Source organism: Crocodylus porosus, unplaced genomic scaffold (genome assembly GCF_001723895.1).
Source record: "Crocodylus porosus isolate Cpor-Errol unplaced genomic scaffold, CroPor_comp1, whole genome shotgun sequence".
NCBI classification, from domain to species: Eukaryota; Metazoa; Chordata; order Crocodylia; family Crocodylidae; genus Crocodylus; species Crocodylus porosus.
Window position 1 is genome coordinate 14765243 of NW_017728932.1, and position 22037 is coordinate 14787279.

At 43.4% G+C, this 22037-nt stretch overlaps 1 protein-coding gene across 1 annotated transcript in view; it reads right to left on the reverse strand.

The window, feature by feature from the left end:
- The window catches only part of VMP1 (vacuole membrane protein 1), a 75577-nt gene that overhangs the window by 46231 nt on the left and 7309 nt on the right, over window positions 1-22037 (reverse strand). The window contains exons 3-6 of the mRNA XM_019545692.1: window positions 19892-19993; window positions 16915-17050; window positions 14326-14416; window positions 12504-12614 (exon numbers count right to left, since the gene is read on the reverse strand). Of these exons, the coding sequence (XP_019401237.1) occupies window positions 12504-12614; window positions 14326-14416; window positions 16915-17050; window positions 19892-19967 (414 nt within the window). The 5' untranslated portion in view covers window positions 19968-19993. The remainder of the gene's footprint in view (window positions 1-12503; window positions 12615-14325; window positions 14417-16914; window positions 17051-19891; window positions 19994-22037) is intronic.

Sequence of the window (22037 nt, forward strand, 5' to 3'; positions counted from 1 at the left end):
AAACCAAACGGTCAATATAAAGGTTCAGGGGACAAGACAGAGTATGACTAACTGCACCATCCTCTTAGCCACCAATGACTACCTCCCCTTTATGTGATTTTCGTTTTGTTTTTAAGTATTTGAATCTGGGCCTGTGGGGGGACCACTGGGGCTTACGGGATTAATTCAGGGAGTGTGGGGTGAATTCAAAAGCTCACTTGATCCAAGACACCAGAGCAAAAGATCACCTTGATTTTAACGATGTAAGATCAACGCAATTTCTTTCCTAGACTTACGGTAAAGTTTTCACTAGAACCACGTTTGTCGACATGAATGGTTGTTCTCAACAGATTAAGATAATGGAGAGCCGAGTTAATGCAGGTAGCAAAACAGGACCACTGAGAAGAGTCTTTGTCCTATTTTAAATATCTGCATGGTAGCGCTGACTGCCATATAATAAACTATTTCTAGGCCTTAGGTACAGAAGTTGCTTGGCAGCTAAGCCAATTAATTGTTCTCACCTACTCCTGGTCTCTCATAAGAATGACTACTTTGTTATGCCCCGTTAGCACTTTTGTACGCTGCTGTTTGTGCCCCTTCAAATAAAGGTAGAGGGCCCAGCTTTGCTCTCCTGCTAAATTAGGACATCTTTCTCCAAAACCAAAAGAGTTACGCTGAAGACAGCTGCTAAACACCAAGTTCTGCTTCTGAAGCGCAAAGAAACGTCCGGTGGATGAACGAAATCATTAATTACTTGTACTCCAGTAATAATGAGTCCCCATGGGGACTGGAGTTCTATTTGGCTGCACTTCGTATTCAAAAGAGGGACTGTCCCTGCCCCAAAGCGCTTACAATTTAAAACAGGCAAAACAAAGAGCATCTTCATTTGACCCAGGCCCAGAAGGTGTGTAGAAGAGTCCAAGTCCCTTGACCATGCAAACTTTCAACCAATGTTGACGTTAATCCCCACCCACCCTCTATACCCACATGTGACTCAGTGACATGGCCTTTGGGTACTCTGCCTAAAGCTGTGGGCTCCAGTTGCACAACTCAACCACACTATTCGCTTGAACTGGAAATTTGCATGGAGGAAAACCCCAAAGTCGTGTGTGCGTGTGTTAGGTGCAAAGTGCCACTTCCCAGGGCCCCTCGAGGGCAAAGCCAAGATCATTGCCAAGGTAGTCAAAGACACGGCGTGTGAATCAAGTAGTCTGGCTTTCAGTTCCACAAAATTTGGGAGACCTACCACAGCACCGTGATAAAGCACTGCTGGTTTCAATCTGAAAAGACGACGATTATCAACCTGTCACACTTCCAGGTGTCACACACATGGCTTTGTTTTGAAATATGTAAAGCCGAGATATTGGCTGGAGGTGGCAGAAAAGTCAAGATTATAGCACGGGATGCCCAAAAAGAAAGGGAAAGACAAGGGGAGGCAGAAGGGGAAAGCAGTCCAGTAAGGCTGCCAGTTAGGCAAAACACCCACATAAATCTCTGCAGAGAGGCCAAGTAATAACTTCTTGCAACAAACACTCTAGGCTCCCTCAGCTCTTAAGAGTGCTGCTCTCTCTCAAATGGCCTGATGGTCTCAAATATGTCCTCCTACTAATGCTGGTCTGACAGTCTTGGCCACAACTGCTTACCAGAGGGGGGGCGGGAAATCCTAAAGCAATCAACGGTTCATGGAAAAGCACATTTGGGAAAGCAGCTGTAAATATCAAGCCACCTGAAGACTAAACCAATTTGGTGCAATTCTTCCACAGAAAAGTAAAATAAACAATTCTATAACGGACAAAAGTTGGGAGTTACGGAACCCAGAGAAACCACGTTTTAACAGGAACAAGAAATAAAATGCAAAAGGCCCATTTAGAAGTGACACTCAAGTGTGGAGTACAAAACAATCCTGTGTCCTCTTCTTACAGCAGGGCCCAGTCGAGTCAACTGGACAACATACCAGGGCTTGGCAGGCTGCATGCAGTATTTCTGACATCTGCTTTTGTTCCCATTCATATTTGAGAAGCCCACATACAGTACGAGACACAAAGCTTTGGTTACCAAGCACACAAATTTACCCTTGCAACTCAGAAAAACCATGGCTGGGTGAACTAGGAGTGTGGTTGCAACAGGGCAAGGTCATGGGCCAAGCATTTCAGGAAAAACAGGTGCCCTTTTGTTCTGTTCTTCACAATACTGGTGGCTAAACTACGCATGAAGGTTTTCAAAGGCACAAGGAGGAGGTAGGTGCTCAATTCTCCTTGCCTTTCCATAGAATTAGAGTGCCCTGCTCCTCTTAAAGTCCCAAGTATTGGCTCTTGTTTCTTTTTGGGCCTAAAAGTGTTAATGGTTAGCTTTGGAACTTTTCCCCAGAAAAGCCGGTTAAATTCACTTAGTAATTTTTCTCCCTTTACTGTTTTTAACGAGAAATATATTACTTATGCAAAAATTGAGCTCAATTTGTAGTCGGGCTATTGAAATAAACCTGCTGAGAAACACAAAAGTTATCTGCAGCCCGACTTTACTTGTAAGTCCATCTTCAAATGAATGCTTAAAAAAAGTCACTCCAACCCCCATTGCAACAAATAAGGAGAAGCAAAATTAGCAGGTTGATTAGAGATGCTACCTGGCAGAGAAGCAAAAAGAGTAATTAAATTAAAGTTTAGAAATATCCCAGCCACCAATCCTCTCCCCTGCCCCCATCCTATTTACATCTTTTTAAATTCAGGAGCAAGCACTAACAAGGGTAAAACTGCTGGAGTCAACTCTTCTGTTGGTTCGGGCGAGAAGCATTTGCTCGCCACGCTCTTACCAACGACCAACAGGAGCCTGTGGTTAGTCTGGAATGTGATTCATTAGAAATATCTATGCAATTTATAAATCAAATGAGATGAGAGCTAGTCAGCAGACACAACTTGATGCAAATCTATTTTTTGGCAGCCATAAATTAAGGGAGTTTGGAAATCCCAATCTACAAAGCCCTGATTTGTTCAAAAACAATTTGCGCTCTCAGACACTTGTTGGGTCCCAGACATATTTTTAGTTCAGCACTTTGTTCGGTCACTAGGTTGGAATCTATATGCTTTTAAACTATGGCAGCAAGTTATTTGGGAACGTGACACTTCAGTTTCCAGGAAGCCTACCTCTCTGAATAGGTAAAATAATAAATCAAAACAAGCTGAATCAAAATTTAAGCAGACACATCAAAACCAAAAAGTCAACTCATGTCCTCAAAAATATCAGTCTGTGCACTGTCCACTCCAATGTCTTAAAACTTGTGTTCTTCCTCAAACAAGGAATTTTTAGCACTTTGGTCAAGACTCAACCCTTTCACAGACTGGGGTGGCTGGGACAGGGAAGTGTGTCATTCTGTATTTGATCAATAAATGAAAACCCCCAACAACAGCCTGTTTCTCATGGGAAACCACCGGCCAGCATTGCCACAGGCTGCGACTCATCTCAGACTTCTCTATGAAGTCATTTCACCTCTCGAGAAAGCAAGATCAAATTAGAAGACCTTTTATCTTCAGGACAGGGGTAACTAGCCAAAGAAAACCCAAGTGCAACTAAAAGGGAAAATTGGGCCAGCAATGGCCAGCTTAATATTTTTCATCCCAAACTGCAGCAGGGAAAAAAAAATTAGAGAAGGGGCACAATACAAGGGCCTTCTGGTCTGAGTGCAGGCAGTGTACAAACCCTCCCCTAAAGCACATGGTTGATGGAAACACCAAAGGACTAAAGAAGCATGAGCACCTCTATGGTCCCGCACTGCTGTCTGCTGAGACTACATAGACCCCGGCCTCAACTTCACAAGGGAAGAAGGATGGAGGTGCAATTGCACTAATGTCTCAGCCACAAGTGAAGATGTCATGGCCAGCCTTTACTGCATGGCTGCGCTTCAAGAGGCTTGTTAAAGTAGTTCCTGCTTCACTTTAAGGGGAGGGGGCAAAAAAAAAAAAAAAAAGAGGACTTCTAGATTTTGGTGTTTAACAACATAGACAGCAGTGGAAAAGCACATGCGGAACTTGCATGCAATTCAGTTCCCCCCTCTCCATAAAGATGCTGCATATCCTCATAGAGGGCCCACAACATCAGTATGACCTGCCCCATACAACTTCAAATGCTGCATTGATGCTCATGTGAAGAAAAAAACCTGCTCCATTTAAAAAAAGAAAAAAAAAGTCATTTCTGATTTTTACTCCTTTTAAGATGGAGAGAAAACACCAGTTTCCCCCCAACCCTGCTCTGATGGCATCACACACAGTTTAACTTCATAAGACATTTCCAACGTGTAGACGCGCTACTTGGCCAGGTGCTGCCAACAGCAGGCAGAATAGAACCCATGTGGGTGCTCACAAGGAGTTCCCTTTAAAGGGTGGTGAACAGACACGATTTTCTGGGCTCCACGATGACCTAAGTGTTCCAGGATGTTTCAGTTTATTGTAAATAGCTTGGGACTGCTGGAGGAAGTAGGTTTAAAGGCATGAAGGAAACAAATGAGACGTTAAAACAGTCACGAGGCACCCTCACACAAACAGGCTCCATTTCAACTTCACTCTGAATCAAGTTCTGTGTCCTACACCCACCATATATTTTTCTTTCAACTGTCTTACCGGCACGACCAGAGTAATCTGACCCCAGACGCTACACAAAACTGCTCCTTGTTCACTTTGTTGTAGGCTTGTCAGTTCACATGCAAAGTTGAAAAAGATGCAAACTGGAAGTCAACAGCTTGTTCAGCCAGAAGAATTACATACAGGAAAAATCCACTCCCACTTGGTGGAATTAAGGTAGGTTTTTGTTCCTCACTGTGTCTTCACAAATGGATCCCATCAACCTTCTGAATTATTGACTTTAACCTTACAAAGCCCACCTAGGAAGAGAAAAGTATTCTCCCAGAGCCTCACTACAAGGCATCATCCAGACAAGTTTTAATGGCCAACAAAAGTATGAGCATGACTTAAAAGAAATGGCTAGACAGACAGACACAGGCAGAGAATTAGCAGGCCCACTTGACCAGTAATTGCACGGCAAATCCCAGGCAGGTAGAAATTAAAAATGTTGGTGGATCTCAGAATTAACGCATCTCACGGTATTTACTGTTTGCTGGCCCCATGGATCAGGCGATGTCCAGGAATCTCACAGTTAATCTAAAATAATGTCTTTAGTCCACACAGCTGCAAAACATGACCCAAGTGTACTCTCCAGGCTCAAGCTCCGGACGGTAAAGTATTAAGAACAGCAAAACCGGCTTGCTTAAAATCTCTTGATTTTTCACTTAATCTAATGATTTTGGATTGGGGCTTCCAGTATTATCTGCAGTAGGTGTACAGAGTGCACAGACTGAAGTCTTTGGCGGCCAACCTAGGCTCTCTACATCATAGGTCAGACCGAAATAAGTCTCGCTCCAAGTTCCAAACGGAGAGAATAGCCTGGGAGTTCCTAACACTAACCCTCTACCCTACTAGTTATTTAAAAACAAAATCAGTTCCCCGAAACTCCAGTCTGGAAAGGGACCCAAAACTTACTTGCAATAAAAGGACAAAACCTACTGAATTCATCACGTGTTCAAAAGACAAAAAAGTTAGTTATTTGTAGGGGTCCGCAATAACCACATTATTGCCTCCTCTCTCACATTACAGAACAGTTCAGCGAGAGACATTTCAATGTCTCACAGGGACTTGTAGCTCGTGTGAGAGCTCTGCAGAGTTCAGCGCCTTTTCCACCGCATTCCTACGGTTCCACCCTGACGTTCGCATCGCACCCTTTCACTTCCAGCTGTCGTGTTGCACACCGAGCCTCCCAGGGAAAACAGGCTCAAAACCTGCTCCACTTGGCTTTAACGGCAACTAGATAAACACGTGCATTTTTCAAAATCTGGGCAAATCCAACAGCTGAAGTTGGTTAAGATATTTTGACCTGTAAGGAATTAGCATCCACTTATCCCTCTATATTATGTATTTCAAAACAAGCAACCAGCTACAAAAGGCCATTGACCTTTTGTTTCTGTACAAGTGATTTTTTTTTTCTTATAGGCAATAATCCTTTGTTTTCTGTTCGCCTTGGTATCATCTACTTTTGCAATTCCCATGCCAGAGCTGAACTGAAACTAAATCACGAGGCAAAAGGATGAGCTGAAAGCTAGGTGGCATTTTGGAGTTACCAAACAACTGCTCCATCTACTGGTCCTTTCCTAACAGCGCACCTTGCAAACCAAGCCTGTGGTCAAAAGTTCAACTGGCAGCTCATTCATTTCTTTTCTTTTTTTGCAGGGACAGGCAGACCTCTAAAGTCATATACAAGCCATTTGGGTTCAGCTATTTTCAGTCATCTTCTGGTAATGAGGTGATTCATGCCATTTATGTTTTAATATGTCACCAATCCGTGAGAAAATATTTTGACTGTAGGAAAAATAGAAGCTCTGTGCTGATAAAAAAGAAAAAAAAGTCTGAGTCACTGCTCATCATACATTTTTATTCCATACACCATGATCACTATTCTTGAAAATGATCTTGCTAAAAAGCTGTCAAAACCATTAACATGCTGGGGAAACAGCCAGCAGGCTTGTTTTGGAAGGTGTCAGAAGAAAGAGTTTTTGGAAAACCCACGCAAGCAACTTCCTGCTCTGTTTTTCAGGCAAAAGTTTAAGGTTTCAACTTTGTGCTCAGTGGCACTCAAAATCAAAATTGTGTTTTTCTCACGGGATTAAAAAGATGGAGTAACAGTATGACAGTAGAAACCAGTCCAGAGCAGTAAGTTTAGATACTCTAATATTAGGAGGTTTCTTGATCTGAAACACAAATGGTAATTAAGAACAAATTAACTAGCCAAACCTTTCAATACTAAAGGCTGACCAGATCACTCAATGAGCAACAAAATCTAAACAGCAGGCAATCAGATCTGCAGTGGTATTAGCCACAGCACCTTCCTGACAGAGACTGGTTTAGACTTTAAATACCAAACCCCCGTGAAGCAGGGCTGCCGCCCCACGGGCTCTTCTCTCTGCTACTACTGGGGTCTTTCCTCCTTCAGGATACGATCTCTTTAAAACCCCAAATCCATGCCACCCCATAAAGTGGCTCAATCAAAATTCTCCCAAGGCTTCAGACAAATCACCACTCGCTGTACCGGGGGAAAAAATTACTGGACTGTAATTAGCAAACATCCAGGGTCATCCATATATTGGAGCTATTTCTCTAATGAATCTACCGATTTGCCCAACTCGCAAATGCACAGTGTTTCTAGTGTATTACTATATTTGTTCCAAATATGAAGCTTTCTTAAAAATGTGTCTCTCACACACACACAACCTTGGAGGAATATATGCAGCTAATGCGGCACAAACTGGTGCGTAAGTGCTTGCAATTCCCAGGAGCCGGTTGTTAATAGCAAAAGCTAATAATACAAGCATCAACAGGAGGGCAGAAGCACATGGGTGGGCCTGTGAGCATCCTTCTCTAAGCATGTAATTGCACTCCCAGTCTCACAGCGGACACACATTTGGCACAACCAATTCATTACGAGTAATTTAAAAACACTTTAGTGCTACCCTATTACCAAATCAAGTCGCTGGGGTCCTATTAGAGTTTGGGGAGAGGGGGCAGGTTGCTTGCTGGTTTGTTTTAAGCTACGATAGAATGCTTCCAAAAGTTTCAGTGGACAAATACTTTCACTCTGAACATGGAAGGACACACTTCAGAAATATATGCTTACAATTTAAGACGAGCAAACGGAAGGTGCCTATCTACCGGCAACAAGGAGGCATTTGCCATTGTGTAATGAAGACATCCTTTACCTGGGTTGCTTGTGATTTTAAAAATATCCAATGCACTGAACACACTTGAGCTTTATGATCAGCCAGAGAACGCCTTTGTTTCCAGACTGCCTTAGTGTGTAATGCTCTTTTTAAATAACTTTTGCAGCTGCACTGGGTAGCCCAAAGTTAGTACCTAGGGATCATTCACTATACTGCATAGTTCACATTCATGACTGATACAGCCTCACATTTCTATTACATTACACGCATGTTCAATTCAACACTGTCCTTAGCAATAAAGGCAATGTCTGATCCTTACCATGATAACGTTATGGAAAGGCAAGCGCTGTCCATATTAGATTCATAGGTTTTATTTTTCTGCTTGTAGTGCCACCTTGTGGCACACGATTAATTAAAAAACTACTTAAGGTACATGGCTATAACAACATCCCTTCACCCAGGGTAATAATCCACAGAGCTTGTTATGACTTGTGCACCTTGAAAGTATGCAATATATTTTCTATTGGTACATACAGCCAGTGTTGCAAATGTATTACGTTACTATAAATCCCTAAATTACTCATTGCATCTACTTTGTTGGTTCTTTTACATAAAGCTCGGCAAGGTCCCCTGTGTTTTCTTCTGAGCAGTCTATAAATCAACCAGGGGAGAGATTAGACGTTCAGAATATTTGTCGAAATGGAATATAGTGCACAGTCTCTATACAATCGGAGATAATAGAGACTCCAAGCAATACCGGAACCGTCCTTCTCTAGAAAACTGGCGGGCCATTTACCAATTAACTCCATGGGCAGGTTTGAGCACTGGAGGGCCTGGCAGAGGTCTTAGAAATCTCTCTCTTAAGTGTCTGACAGAGCAACAGAATAGGTCTGTACAATCCTCCAAGGTCTGGAGGCCCACCGCCTGAATAACAAACTACCTGAAGAGTTCCTGCCGGAGTAGAGGGATTGCTATTTTCTGGCAGAGATGTCAAATTCACGCCAATGCCAGCTGGCTGGCTGCGAACACAAGTCCCTCTGTTCACACACATCATGGCAGCACGTGGATGCCTCCGGCTCTGAGCATTTAACTACAGCAGCAAGTTTCAGACCAGAATTCATCACCACCCTGCCGCACTACTTTCAGTTGCTCTGTAGGGCTGTGTGGTCATTCACTCTAGAGAAGAATGACCACATGACTAAATCAATAGAAAAGTTACATTTGTTACCTAACCAAATGTCAAGTCAGGTTAATGTCCAGACAAACACAAAGTGAGCTGCATATCTGCCAAATATCCTACCTGAAAACAGGCAAATGTAATAGGAACGTTTTTCTGGTTCACTTTCTATAAAGGGGATAAAAAAAGTACTTGACCCGTGGACTTTTAAAAACCTACTGAAGGCAAGGACTAGTTATGATTTGGTAAAGAGGTCCCCGGTCCTGCTCCATCTCCTCAGGGCTTGCTTATACAGGGAGGATATCATGAGGCAGGCTAGGATGTGAATTCACAGAGCACTTGCTGCAGATTTGGAGCGGAGCAGGTGTTAGGTAGCTCATTCCACTTTGACAGAAACTTAGCAGACTGAGTAAACTGCCTCAGACTTGCTATGTGTTAACAGCCCCCACAGTCAGTACAGAGGAGCAAAAATTCACACTCTACCTTGCTTTATGGCAACTCCCTTCCCTGTGTAGAAAGAAGCTTAAGGCTCATCTCTCCTGCAAACTCTCTACTGTGCTGCTGTGACTTGATGAAATGACATACAGAGACATCTGGGCTGCTGAAAGATGCTTCACGCTTCACAAGACTCGCAGTTTATTTAGGCCAGGATGAAGGCTCTGCTGAACAAGGGTGAGAGTACCCTGCTAATACACAAGCCCTCCAACATAATCCCGTTTTCACTGGCTGCAAAACCTTGAGCTGCTCTGAAAGTCTGAGGGAAGGGGAGGAAGAGGAAAAAGCCACAGCCTGGTTTAGCTCACCATCAGCCCCAGTACTAATGGGGACAGATCAGGTCAGGTGTCAGCTGCCAAGTCCACAAAGGACTGGTTAGATCTCACTGACCTCGTTCAAGACCTTTACTGACTCCACAGCAGCAGCTAGTAAGGGGCTAGAACAGTGCTCTTCATAACATCTGTGCCCAGGGTCAGGCAACAAAAAATGTAGTTATTTCACAGAATCATAGAAAGTGAGAGTTGGACAGGACCTCAGGAGATCATCTAGTTAGTCCAACTGCCAGCTCAAAGCAGGACTCCCAACCATTTCAACCTGTCTTGGACACTGGAGCTGCAAGTCAATAATATACCAAGTAGAAAAGAGCAACATTATTAGGAGAAAAAAAACTTGCTTTCAAGAAAAAACAGCTGCCACTCAGATCAGGTCTAAGACGCACACCCACCAGGCAGGTGGAGGTACCTTGATTTTTCCAATAGAAGCTACTGAAGCCATTCAAATAAAACTGATCAGTTCTCTTGTTTTGTATGGTACTTTGATCTCTTGTGTAAGCTGCCCTGAGCCTTTGTTGGGGAGGGCAGCATATCAATCTAATTATCTAATATATATTTGCTGTCACAAGTAAAAGACATCAAATCACTTGAAATGTCAAAAGTCACTGACTGAGCATCTGGAACTAAGCTTGTTGAAGTCTTTAAGCAAGTTTTGACAGGAGTAGTCTCTTCAGCGGGGGCTGAGAAAATAGTCTTCATATCCGCATATTCAACTACGTCAGTTGAACAGCACTTTACTTAAAGCTCAGGAACTGACCAGAGGTTGAAGCAGGGGGAAAGATTTTTGTTCCTTTGCCAATTTACAGAATGACATCTATGGGTTCTTAATTCTTGATGGACGTGGTAACCAAAAAGCAATCAATTCAATTCACTACAGATGGATATCTCTGCATATACAGACTAATCCAAACAGGTTTTTTTATTGGAAACTTATTTTCATATGTTTGCAATACATTCAAGATGTTTTTCTTTAATTGCAATAAAAATGTTGTTTATGCATGTAAAAATTTACGTTCTATCCAAATGAAGCTCAACATAAATCATGAACAAAATAAAAGTCTAGTCAATCAAATGAACATTCACCATTTTCCAAAATACTAATTAAAAAGTTAAGAGAATAGCTGTTTATATAAATGTATGTTAATCCAGTGCATCTTCCTGGTTGTACTACACCCTAAATTATACCAACCAATAACAATCAGGCTTTCTTTAGATTATAAAGATTACATAAAGGACAGAAATGCAAAAACAAGATTAAAATCAGTGATCTAAACAAAAAGCTTCCTGCTTGCTGATTTCCACATTGATCAAACTCAGCCACTTAAATCACCGATTATAAACCAATCCACCACATCTGTTGAAAATAAACAAATACTTGAATATTTGCTGCTACTCTTTAATAATATGCAATCCATTGGCCATGACTGATCTGAAGGGGGAAATAGATTCATTTTCTAAGTAGCTTTACTGACTAGCTGCTCAGAGCAGGACCAACCCCAACTAGATCATCCCAGCCAAGGCTTTGTCAAGCCAGGCCTTAAGACCCCCCCAGGGATGATGGGGATTCTCGCACCTCGCTGGGTAACCTGTTCCAGTGTTTTACTACCTTCCTAGTGAGAAAGTTCTTCCCAGTGTCTAACCTCAACTTCCCTTGCTGCAACCTGAGCCCGTTGCTCCTTGTTCTGTCATCTGCCACCACTGAGAACAGTCCAGCTCCATCCTCTTTCGAACCCCACTTCAGGGAGTTGAAGGCTGCCATTAAATCCCCTCTCAGTCTTGTCTTTTGCAGACTAAATAAGCCCAGTTCCCTCAGCCTCTCCTCACAACATGCAAACTGTGTTTATTTGCAAACAGAATTACTTTTTTTTAAGCGGCTATGTTTATGTAGTGGTAAATAATCATCCCAAAGGAAACTGCTCTTACACTGAATGTTTGCAGATGCACGCACACACAGAATTAAAAGATTTGATCGCGTTAGTATCTGATGGGCAAACAACAGAGCTTGGTGTTGGGGGAGGCACAGAAAGAAGGGGAGATAGATGCTTGTTTTCCACTGGCTGCATAACTCCTTCCTTTTTGTTTCTATTCTTGCACAATAGTAAAAAAGTATAGCACACCAAAGCCAGTAAGTGTTCAGAAATTGCCTATAATCCATTTTTACAAGAACCCTTCCCCTTAGTTCAGACACAAGGTGATATAGCTACATTTCTGTGGCCCCCAGAAAGCTTTTGGAAAGCATCTCAAGAAGATGCACACTTCTGAAAGCATCCCACATGGCTCTCATTCACCGTAAGCAGCGCTGCCCTGTTGCATGGAGCAAACACAAGTTCCTTGTTTCCCGATGTACTTTTTGTGCTACTGACAATGATTAAAGCAGCTCTGGAAGTAAACAAATCAGGGATTGTTTCACAAAATGGTTTTAATTATTTTTGTGGCAGTGAAAGCCTTAACAACAACAACAAAATCCACGGCAGTAGTTTCATAATCGAGGAACTAACCCAGAAGGCAAAACACAAGAAACAAACAAAACCCCCCACAAAACAAAATATTTGACTATAGAACAAGGTCATCAAGCATACAGTAAAAAAAATTGGCATGCTCATAAAAGCAAAAGATGCAAAAGCCTGTAAAATGAATGTTTTCCCTAACTGCAGAAGCATACAACATTGGGTCCTAGCACTGATATGGATGAAAACTGCCATAAGTTTTTAAAATACTTTATAATTATGCTACTGTTCATATAAAGAAAATACAGCGGGAAGGTTCTTACCAAATACAGCAGAAAGGTATGAAGACCTGTTCCGAGTCCAACAGAGGACAGAATGCCTAAGCCTACCCAGTAGGCACACCAGAAGAACTTTTTCTCCATATACCGCACATACTGGAAAAGAAGAAGGACAAAACAGGAATGGCGATTACCCACGGAAGAAAGGAAAGATGCCGCACTACTTCCTAGCTACTTGACAAAAACGTGTCAGCGTTAAAAGGACGGAGTTGGACTTCCCGCCAGCTCTCAAAACAAACCCACCTGTGCTAGGCTGGGCTAGGATTAAAAATGCTGTAGGCAAACGGGGGATTATCACTCACATGCAATGGGGTTGGTCCCCAAAGGATATTATGTGCTCAGTACTGTGGTTATAATTCCTTCCAACCACCTACATGGTACTGGCACAATGAGAGGTGGCTGGGCAAGGCAAAGAGGTCTGCCAGGCCTGTCCCCTTCTCTCATGCAGGCAAGAGAGATCTTGCTGAACACTTGTTAGCAGGAGCCACCTAATAGTAAAATGGGAGTTCATTCAGCCTTGGCCCCTAAGCCAAGGGCAGAACTGCCAGAGTGCCTTACCTTACACTGCACTCATAAGTCAGGCACTTGTTCACAGGGAAGAGGATCTAGGTCACCACTTTATTTCAGAGAGCCCAGAAAGGAGATAATGATTTTGCCACTGCCTACCCAAGGTGGGCTTGAACGTTTCCGTGCTGTTTAATGGGAAGCCTATGCCGAGAGGAATTCTATTTAAGGTATGGGTCAATTAGCTACAGCATTAAAAAAAAAAGGTGCGCCCATGTGTAAAATGGAACAGCAAGCACAGGAGCAATGCAAGCAAACAGGCTCTTGGGTTTCTAGGTCAAGGGCAAGGCACAGCAGAGAACAGGGGAAACGAGCATTAGATGTCTTTTTCGATATAGAAATGATGTAATTTGGTGCAATTATAAAAGATCTGGCTTTGTGAGACGGAAACCCTGCACCACAAATGTGCAGCTAAGAGTAGGTAAGAGGTGTGTTCAAGTGGACTCGGTATGAAATCTAGTCATAGGGGGTGGACACAGGAGTCAGAAGGGTAGAAGAGGCAGCCAAATGCCAGCCCCCTGCTTGGCAGTCCTTTCAATCCAGCTCAGCAGTCTGCTGGAGAAAGACTCAGGATGGGGAGGAGGAGGATGCCATCCCCTTAGCATATTAAGGTGATGGCGCCATCCCTCTACATCACCCAAGAGGCAGGCAAGTATTAAACCCATTTCAAAGGAGAAGGGATACAAAACAGCAGCAGCACAGAGATTTGAAGGCATAAGCTCCTGGCCCCATGTTCAGACCATCCTGTGTCTACAGATAAAGGCCACCCCATAAAATTAGGAGAGCTCTCTGCTACAAAGAAGGAAACATCTGTCTGGGAGCTCTGAAGCTTTTTATCACAGCCAAGTGTAGCCCTAGCTAAACAGTGTACACTAGGCTCAAACTCACACTGACCACAGGTGTGGAAAAGCACTGCTGCAGCTTTGACGATGGTTACTTACTCAGCAACTAATGGCAAGTGGAATACACATCACTGCAGTGTGATGGGCTCACGGATACAACCACTCTTCCCCCATCATTAACACTGATGGTTCTGCAGGTGGGGGGGCGTGTCTCATTACACAGAGAACAAACATCCTCAGGCAGTGGAAATGGTTAACCAACATAAAACAAAAGCTCAGGAAGATGCATTACAATTCCAGCATGGTGTCACTCAATCCCTCATGCATGTATTCCCATGAGGTCCGGGCAGGAAGTGACAGCCCTTCCCCTCCCTAGAGAAAATAACTCCTGTAACCTCTACCTGTTGATGTATTCCTTCAATATAATACGTAGCTGTAAGCGCTGCAAGCAGCAGTAAAAAAGACACCAAGATACTTCGGCGATGCCACAATCTGAAAAGACAAATTGCAATTAGGGCTGCTTGCATTTTCCATGCATGTCAAAGTCATCTATTTATCCCCATAAAACAATTTTTTTAGGGTAAAAAAAGGACAAAAGGAAAGCCTAACTAATTCGCTATGGCAAGATACAGTTCAGTGCTCCCAGAACGGAACTGAGGAGTCCTGATTCATGGGAATCCCCGATATCACTTGGAAGTGGAATAAAATCACCCTGTACTTCTACACCACTTCATTCAAGTAGCTCAGCATTTTGTATACGCTCAGCCCTCAAGGTAGCTATTACTGCAGTACAATCAATTTTCTTAAAGTCTCGATGGGGGTAGCAAAGGTATAAAGCAGTCAAGTAACTTGCCCAAGGTCAAAATCAGGGGGAGGGCTGAGAATAAGAGACAGAAGTCCTAATTCTGAGCAACATACTCGGACTGGTAGGGTGCAGCAGCATTAGGATGGGCTGCCTCAGCACTGCTTGGGTTCTCAGTCTACGGACATTCACCCTTGAAAAGCACCTTGGAAGACTTTCATGTAAATAAATTCTAGCTAATTATCGAGTGGACGGAAACTATTGGTGGGGGGCAAATAGGGGGTGGGCATGTTTCCCCGATGTAATTTGAGATCCAGCTACTTCTGCTTTTTTGCTGGTGTAGGTTTTACAAGGCTGCAATAAGAGACATTTAGATTATTTTTCCTAGCAATCTAGCTCACCCAAATTGTCAGCTCATGCTAAATGAAGCAAGCTTTAAATTTCCTATTTCTACATTTAAAAAAAAAATGAAACTATTGACTGGAATCTAAGGATTTCTCTTGTCAGTTATTTACAAGCAGTTTCACTAGTCCCCGTGCCCACCCCCCACCACCAATTTTTATAACTTACAACCATATTTGCCTATTTTCAGTTTTCCCCTCCCTTGTCACTTTATGGAAAATCTCCCAGGGGGAAATCAACTGTACTGGAGAAGCAGCGACTGATGCCCTCAGAAGACTAAATTAGGCTGAACACCGCCCCCCCCCCGCCACACACACACCTTTTAGTGACAGAAATACTCGGTATTACTTGTAACAGTAGACCAAAAGTTGATTTTTTTAACCAATCAGATGGAACATCCCAACTTCACAGCAATCTGAAGTTATTATTATACAAGGCCAGAGTGAGAAAATGTTCTGTGAACGCTATACCATTTCAGCAATTGAATATTACTGTGTTACAAGAGAGGATGCAGGACAGAATATCAAGGCACAGAAATCCAAGTACTGGCTTGGATAAAGTACCAAATCAATGCTATTTTTAGAGTGCTCTTCAGCAATCTATTTGAAGATTTTAAATGAATAACTGTCACAAATGACTAAGGAAGGACACAGAAAAGCAGTTCTTTGAGGAACAAGCCAAACGTACCGAAGGCAAGCAGGAAGTGCAAGTGGATTTAACTACACAACCCACAAGCTATTTTTCACATGGGTCATTTCTGTAGACCAAGTCAAGTTACTAGTTCCTCTCCATGGGGCCCCTAATAGCAATATGCTCCTTCTGGCCTGGAGGGGTGGGCAAACAAAACCCCGTACCACCAATTCTCAACCCAGTCAGTAAGTTCTGCCAGTGTTACCCAGGACTGTATCAGAGCACACCTGCTGGCTCAGAAAACAATACTGGGCTCATTCTTGAGCATGAGTTACCAACTAACGATCCACCAGCTGGGAGGTCTGTCGCTCTTGGCTTTCTCCCTTACTGTTTTCATTTATGTTTAGCTTTTTGCCTTTTCATGTCTGCTACATCAAGGGACAACTATCTGTTTCCCCAGGGATGTTAAGCAGGCTGTGGGTAACAGCCCCAGCCAGAAAGAAAGTTTATTCCCCCCACAGTTTAAGCAATGATTTTGCACAGAGGCTCCCCAAGTTTTGCCCCTGAAAGACCATTTCAAAGGGGTGGTCCTGGGTGGCAGGGTGCAGAGGGGCCACAAGCCTGCACTTGACCTATGAGCCACACTTGGGACACCTCTGGTTTAGCGAGAGTACTGTTATCATTTAATTTCCTACTACGGAGGGGACCACAGAGATTAGAAGCAAAGTCCTCTCCAGCACAACTTCCACGTAATCCTGAACTCTGCCCCAGCAAGGAGTTACTAACGATAACCTCATGAGTTTCAACTGCATACATTTAAAAATAAATCAATCTGAGCTCTCTTCTAATTATGGTCAAGAAAAGAAGCCAGGAGCTCCTGCCCTCAGGGTGTCTAAGCAACATTCTGTCTTTCTGGAGAGGAACACTTCATTATTCAGAAGACAATTTGGAGTTTGATACCAATTTAGTTTACACACAGATCTGGGGAGCAGCTGGGAATACACCTTGTTCCAAGTATCTTTCTTGGAAACAATCTTTTGGCTGTAAATCATCAGAACAAGTAAGATGTTAGTGCAATCCACTGAATTAGAAACTGGGTTTCCCCACAGCACCAAGAAGAAGTTTAAAAGGGGGGGGCATAGGGGGGGATCTTTACTTTATGGTCCATTCTTTCAAGTTTATTAGTGTTTCCAGGAGAAAATACTGCAAGGTAATCAGTGGTTGTCTCCAGAGCACGATATTCAGCCTCTCTTCTCGGTCCCGTCGCTTCCGCTCGCTCACCAGAGAGGGATCTGGAAACAAAGAGCAATAGAAGAGTTGAAAACGCAGGTCAGTAGACAGATCAGATTCCCCCTCAACTGAAAGCTCAGTGATATTTTTTGCTTCTCTGGAAAACGAATACCGGTGTTCACAGCAGTCACCTTCTTCTCTTGCAGAGAACTTCCACTGAGGATGTTATGCATCAGAGGTGATCTACAGCAAAAAGGAGACCCCCATCACAGCCCAGCTGATTAACTGCTCCAGAGGCTGATAGCCACAGAGGTATTTAAGAAGCATGCAATGCTAGGGTGCGAGTCAGACGCTGCACCCCCACTGTGCCCAGGTAATTCAGTAGGCACAGTGCCTTCATTCCCCAATGCAGAAGGGGTATTTTGTTTTGTACTTTTCAAATGTGGCCCTCATCCAAAACTATTTCTGGACTTTGCCAGTCAAACGGGGTTGAACTGCATGTGTTTTCATACCACCGAGTCCCTGTGTAACTGGATAACGTCAGTCATCTGGGTCAGAGCTTCAGGCTATCCCCAGATGACCTATAAAGACTTACTGCTCTACCAAACCACTCAGGCAAAGCAAGCCCCATCTCCAAGAGGAAGCATGTCCATCTCACAAGCATTCTTTCTGAGCCAGTCTTTACATTAAGTGACGTGGCAAAAATGTGAACAGGAAGTTAACTACACTTAGGTGTAGGACAGCATGCACTTTAGCAATCATGGATGTCGTGTATTATACGTTCAGAGAATGAGTGCAGAAGGTTTACGAATAGTATTTGGCAATTATCTTCTAGAGCACCATAAACGCTAAAAATGTTCATTATTCTGGATGGGGACAACCTGAGATAACGGAGGGCAAGAGAACAAAGGTTTCAAACAAGACTGCTTGTGAAGCAGCACAGGCTACATCTATGCATGCCAGAAAAGAATACGATTTTCTTTATTTGCTCTTCAGTACATTTAAAGGTACCCGAACATTGATATGAAGGCTGCTAAATTTCATGCTTTTGTCAGGGGGCTGATTAAATTAGCCCAAGGCCACAGGATTTAATCAGGGTTAATCTACTCCTGTACTATACAGCCTCTGACTTTATTAGTCAATTTAACATGTAATGTCTATATAGGAATCGTATGGTCCATCTAATCCTGTATTTGGGGGAAAAAAAAGACAGCCCTACATGAATAAGCAAGAAACACTGTACTGGGCAGATGTGGGACAACCTGACCCTCAACTCTTAATTCTCAGAGACTAGCTTTATGACCTAAAGCATGAGGTTTTACCTCCCTTTTAAGACTTCATATATGAGAAAGCTGTATAAAACACTCAATTTCTCTTTGTATCTCGCCAGCTTCTTGGCTTCAGAACCTTTGCTGTTTTCTGCAGTTTCGGGACATCTCTAACAAGGATGCATCATACTTAATAAAAATGGAGCACTGTAGATCAGGTGTGGGGAAAAAAGCCACACGAATAAAAGGAACAAGGGAGGTAAATACCGCAAACAGTTTTACAGAGGAAAATAAGAAAAGAAGGAATTAAATATTTGGCTAAAGAGTTACTAGAAAGCAAATGATATTGCTAGAGAAAATGTAAAGAACATAAGAGCATAGATATGGAACAATATTCCTCCATCGAAGCAGTCAAGGAAGAGGAGATTGGTAGAGTCTAGATTGCATGTGTAGTATGCCTAGCTACAAGAAACAAGGTGGCAAACAGAAACCAACAGAACATTGATTCATTTCCCTTTCGGTTCAGCACATGCAAACCACAACAAATACACAGGAAAAGGCTAAAATGCTGACTTTTATAAAGAGCAACAGAATGCAGATAAACCTTAGTCTCTCTCACACAATCAGTTTCATCTACTCACAGATAGGAGCTGATGTCCTAAAGCATTATTTCTACACTAGTAAAGGGACACAGAGAATAACACAGACCTCTAAAGAGTGACTAAGAAGTTAACTGTTTTGTTAGTCTTTTGCAAATTATGGTTAAACTCCATCTTAAAAGGGGGCTAAAGAAACTGGGAAATGAAGACGTGGGTTTCCTGCAAAACAAGGCAGATTATTTCACTGCCCAAGAACAAGCTCCTCAGCAAAGGGCCAGGCTGCCTGAACTGCTTTCTAAATCCTGAATACCTGCCACCAGAGTCCCTTTTCAATACTGTGCAACAATGCAGCTCTGAAGAACACGCAACCAACACACGTGTGCACTAGAGCTGCAGAACAGTTGGAGGCAGTACAGTTCTATATCACTTCCCCACCCAGGGCACATCTACCTTGCGCCCTTGTGCTAGGCCAGTGCTTCTCAACCTTTTTCCTACCAGGCCTCATTTGCAAAGATCCATGACCTGTCCCAGCCCACACCTCCCTGGCCCTGCCAGTGGCTGACACCCTCCCCCACCCTTCCAAGCACAGGCACTAGCTCTGGCTGCCCCCTACCCCCCCCGGAAGGGGCAGACACCTTCCCACTGCCCCTCTGCCCTGCTGCAGTTTGCGACCCTCTGAAATATTCCAGCAACCCACTTCTGGGTTGTGACTCACAGGTTGAGAAAGACTGTGCTAGGCAGTGCTTTTGTGAAAGCATCCTCTGCCCACTTGCTCTCAGATGCTGAAAAAATGTAACAGCTGCTTGGTGCAGCGAGTCCCTTTTGGGATCTTGGTCTCAGGCTGCTTCTGGGAAAATGCCCAGCACCACCCTAACGTTTTCCCAACATTTAGCAGAGGTGGAATGGGAGGGAGGGAGCGAGGCATGCCCACACAGCAGCTCTGCCTAGCTCAGTCAGCAGCAGCAGAGGCAGAAACACCTTCCCAGTCCTTCTATGGTAAGTGAAGGTACCATGCAGTTGGCCATTTCCAACTGACCTGTGAAGCTCCCATTGTGCTGTTCTTTGATCATTCCTATGCGTCTCTGGTCACAGTCTGTTCCATTCTCTGCCATTTCATAGATCAGTCACTTGTGAGGATCTAAGAACAATAAAGAGAAAAAAGGTATTCTGTTTACCAAGAGCAGGAACAAAACTGTACTTAATACACATTCTGAGGATTCAGGGCAGGCATTCTGCATCAGTGATCCAAGGTTCACAGTCACCAATACTGAATCCTTACTGTGCACTGGAGAAAATGAACGAATTGCCAGAAAATGGCAACAACTGTTAAAAACCTGCAACACTGAAAGGAGCATGAACTTCCCAGCAAAATACCACAGCTCCCTAAAGTATGCTTCTGTTCAACTTTAACTACATCCCACTACCAACCAACTCATTTTTGACAACTCTAAACTTGCCTTAAAGGGCAACTTTAAGGCAAGTTCCAATTCAACTTAAGCATTAGCTACCCTTAATGTGACACACGCAAGTTTCAGCCGTGGAGGAGTGCCTTAAAATTAGGATCCTTTTGCTCATACTTTACTACTGTTAATATCTCCTGAAAACTGAAACAAGGTGAAGGTAGCAAGCAGGCACGCTACTGCAGCTGCCCATGTTCAGACCTGCTATAATATATCATCAGCTGGTCTGCAACCAACCGAGGCAGAAGTCAAATGTGAGGAGGATCAAAACACACCCAGACAAACTCTGAAATAAATAATTTAAACCATGCTCTTCACGCGAGAAACTAGATCACACTCTATGGGGGCACAAGGTCACACAGACAGCAGGCTAACAGAGCAGTTCATCAGCTTTTATAACAATGACCTAATTCAGGAACCAGGACATAGACTGGCTCCTGGTTTTCTAAACAATCCAAATACCTAAAACCAGTAAAAGTACATACATCAAATGCACCTGCCTCTTGAGCCATACCCAGATTCAGTCTCCGTGTCCACTCCTAAACAACTCAGGCGATTAAGTACACACTCTTGGAGTGCAAGTGTTGCAACAAGCAATAGGACAGCACAAAATAGGATGTTGCAACAGAGGTTTTGTAGGGAACAGCTGATGATCCTTATGCAATCAACCCAGAGAAAATAACCCAGTTAAGTTTGTTAACTTTAAAATAGCCCCAGGAATATTGTTTTTGGAAGAACTGCTCTAGGAAGCAAACATCATACTTTTATTAAGTTTCTCTTTGCAAGCAAAATAAGAGCTCACGGCTTTAGTAGGCTTCTCATGTTGGAAGACGTCGTGGAGTATTAAAAAGATAGGTTACGTAACTGGTATATGGAAGGAAATGAGTTTTCCTTAGAAAGAATACACTTCCCCCACCACATGGGGTACAAATATGGGTCGGGACCTGAACAGACCCTCAGGTTTGGCAGGTAGGAGAGCGGGGAGCTTCCTTCAGCTTAGAACTAGTGGCTGTATACCCAGTGGCTCTGTACCCAGCCAGTGGCAAGAGGCATCAAGTAATTATCCTCGGGGTGCCCTTCCCAACTTCCGTAGCTTTACAAATCAGACTTAAACATTTAACTATGTTAAACATTTCTCTCAACCGTTTCCGCACACAATGCCTCCCCCACACCCCGACCAGGAGAAACTGCCTGCACACAAAGGGCTGGCGAAACCACAAAGGGAACAGAGGATCGAGTTTAGATTCATTTCTTCAGTTTCAGGAGGCTCCTATGTTACTTGCACCACTAACAAAACTCCCTTCCATTGGAAATCTTTTGTAAGTCAACCCTTTAAATACCTATAAAGTGACTTGCTGCCATTGAGATCAGGGCTTCAGGAACAAACTTGGTCAAGTGTCAGCTGGGTCTCATTAAGAAGCCTCTCCAAAATCTAGTCTCCTGAATTTTGCAGGCAAGCTCGAGCACCAGGCTTACAGTTAGACAGACAAGAAAACCTGCTGTAGCCACTCTGCAAATCTGGCTTGGTCACACGCCCAAAGCCCCCCATCAGGAGCAAAGCTGAATGACCTTGCAAACGCTTGCTTTTGCAAAATGCTAGATACCCACAAGGCTCCAGAGCCTGCTATGCCCAGGACTGAAATGCTGCAGCAAGCAGCTCTACAGCACAGTTACACCGTCATACGAAAACCAGCGCTCCAGGTTTTACCCAGAACATCTGCT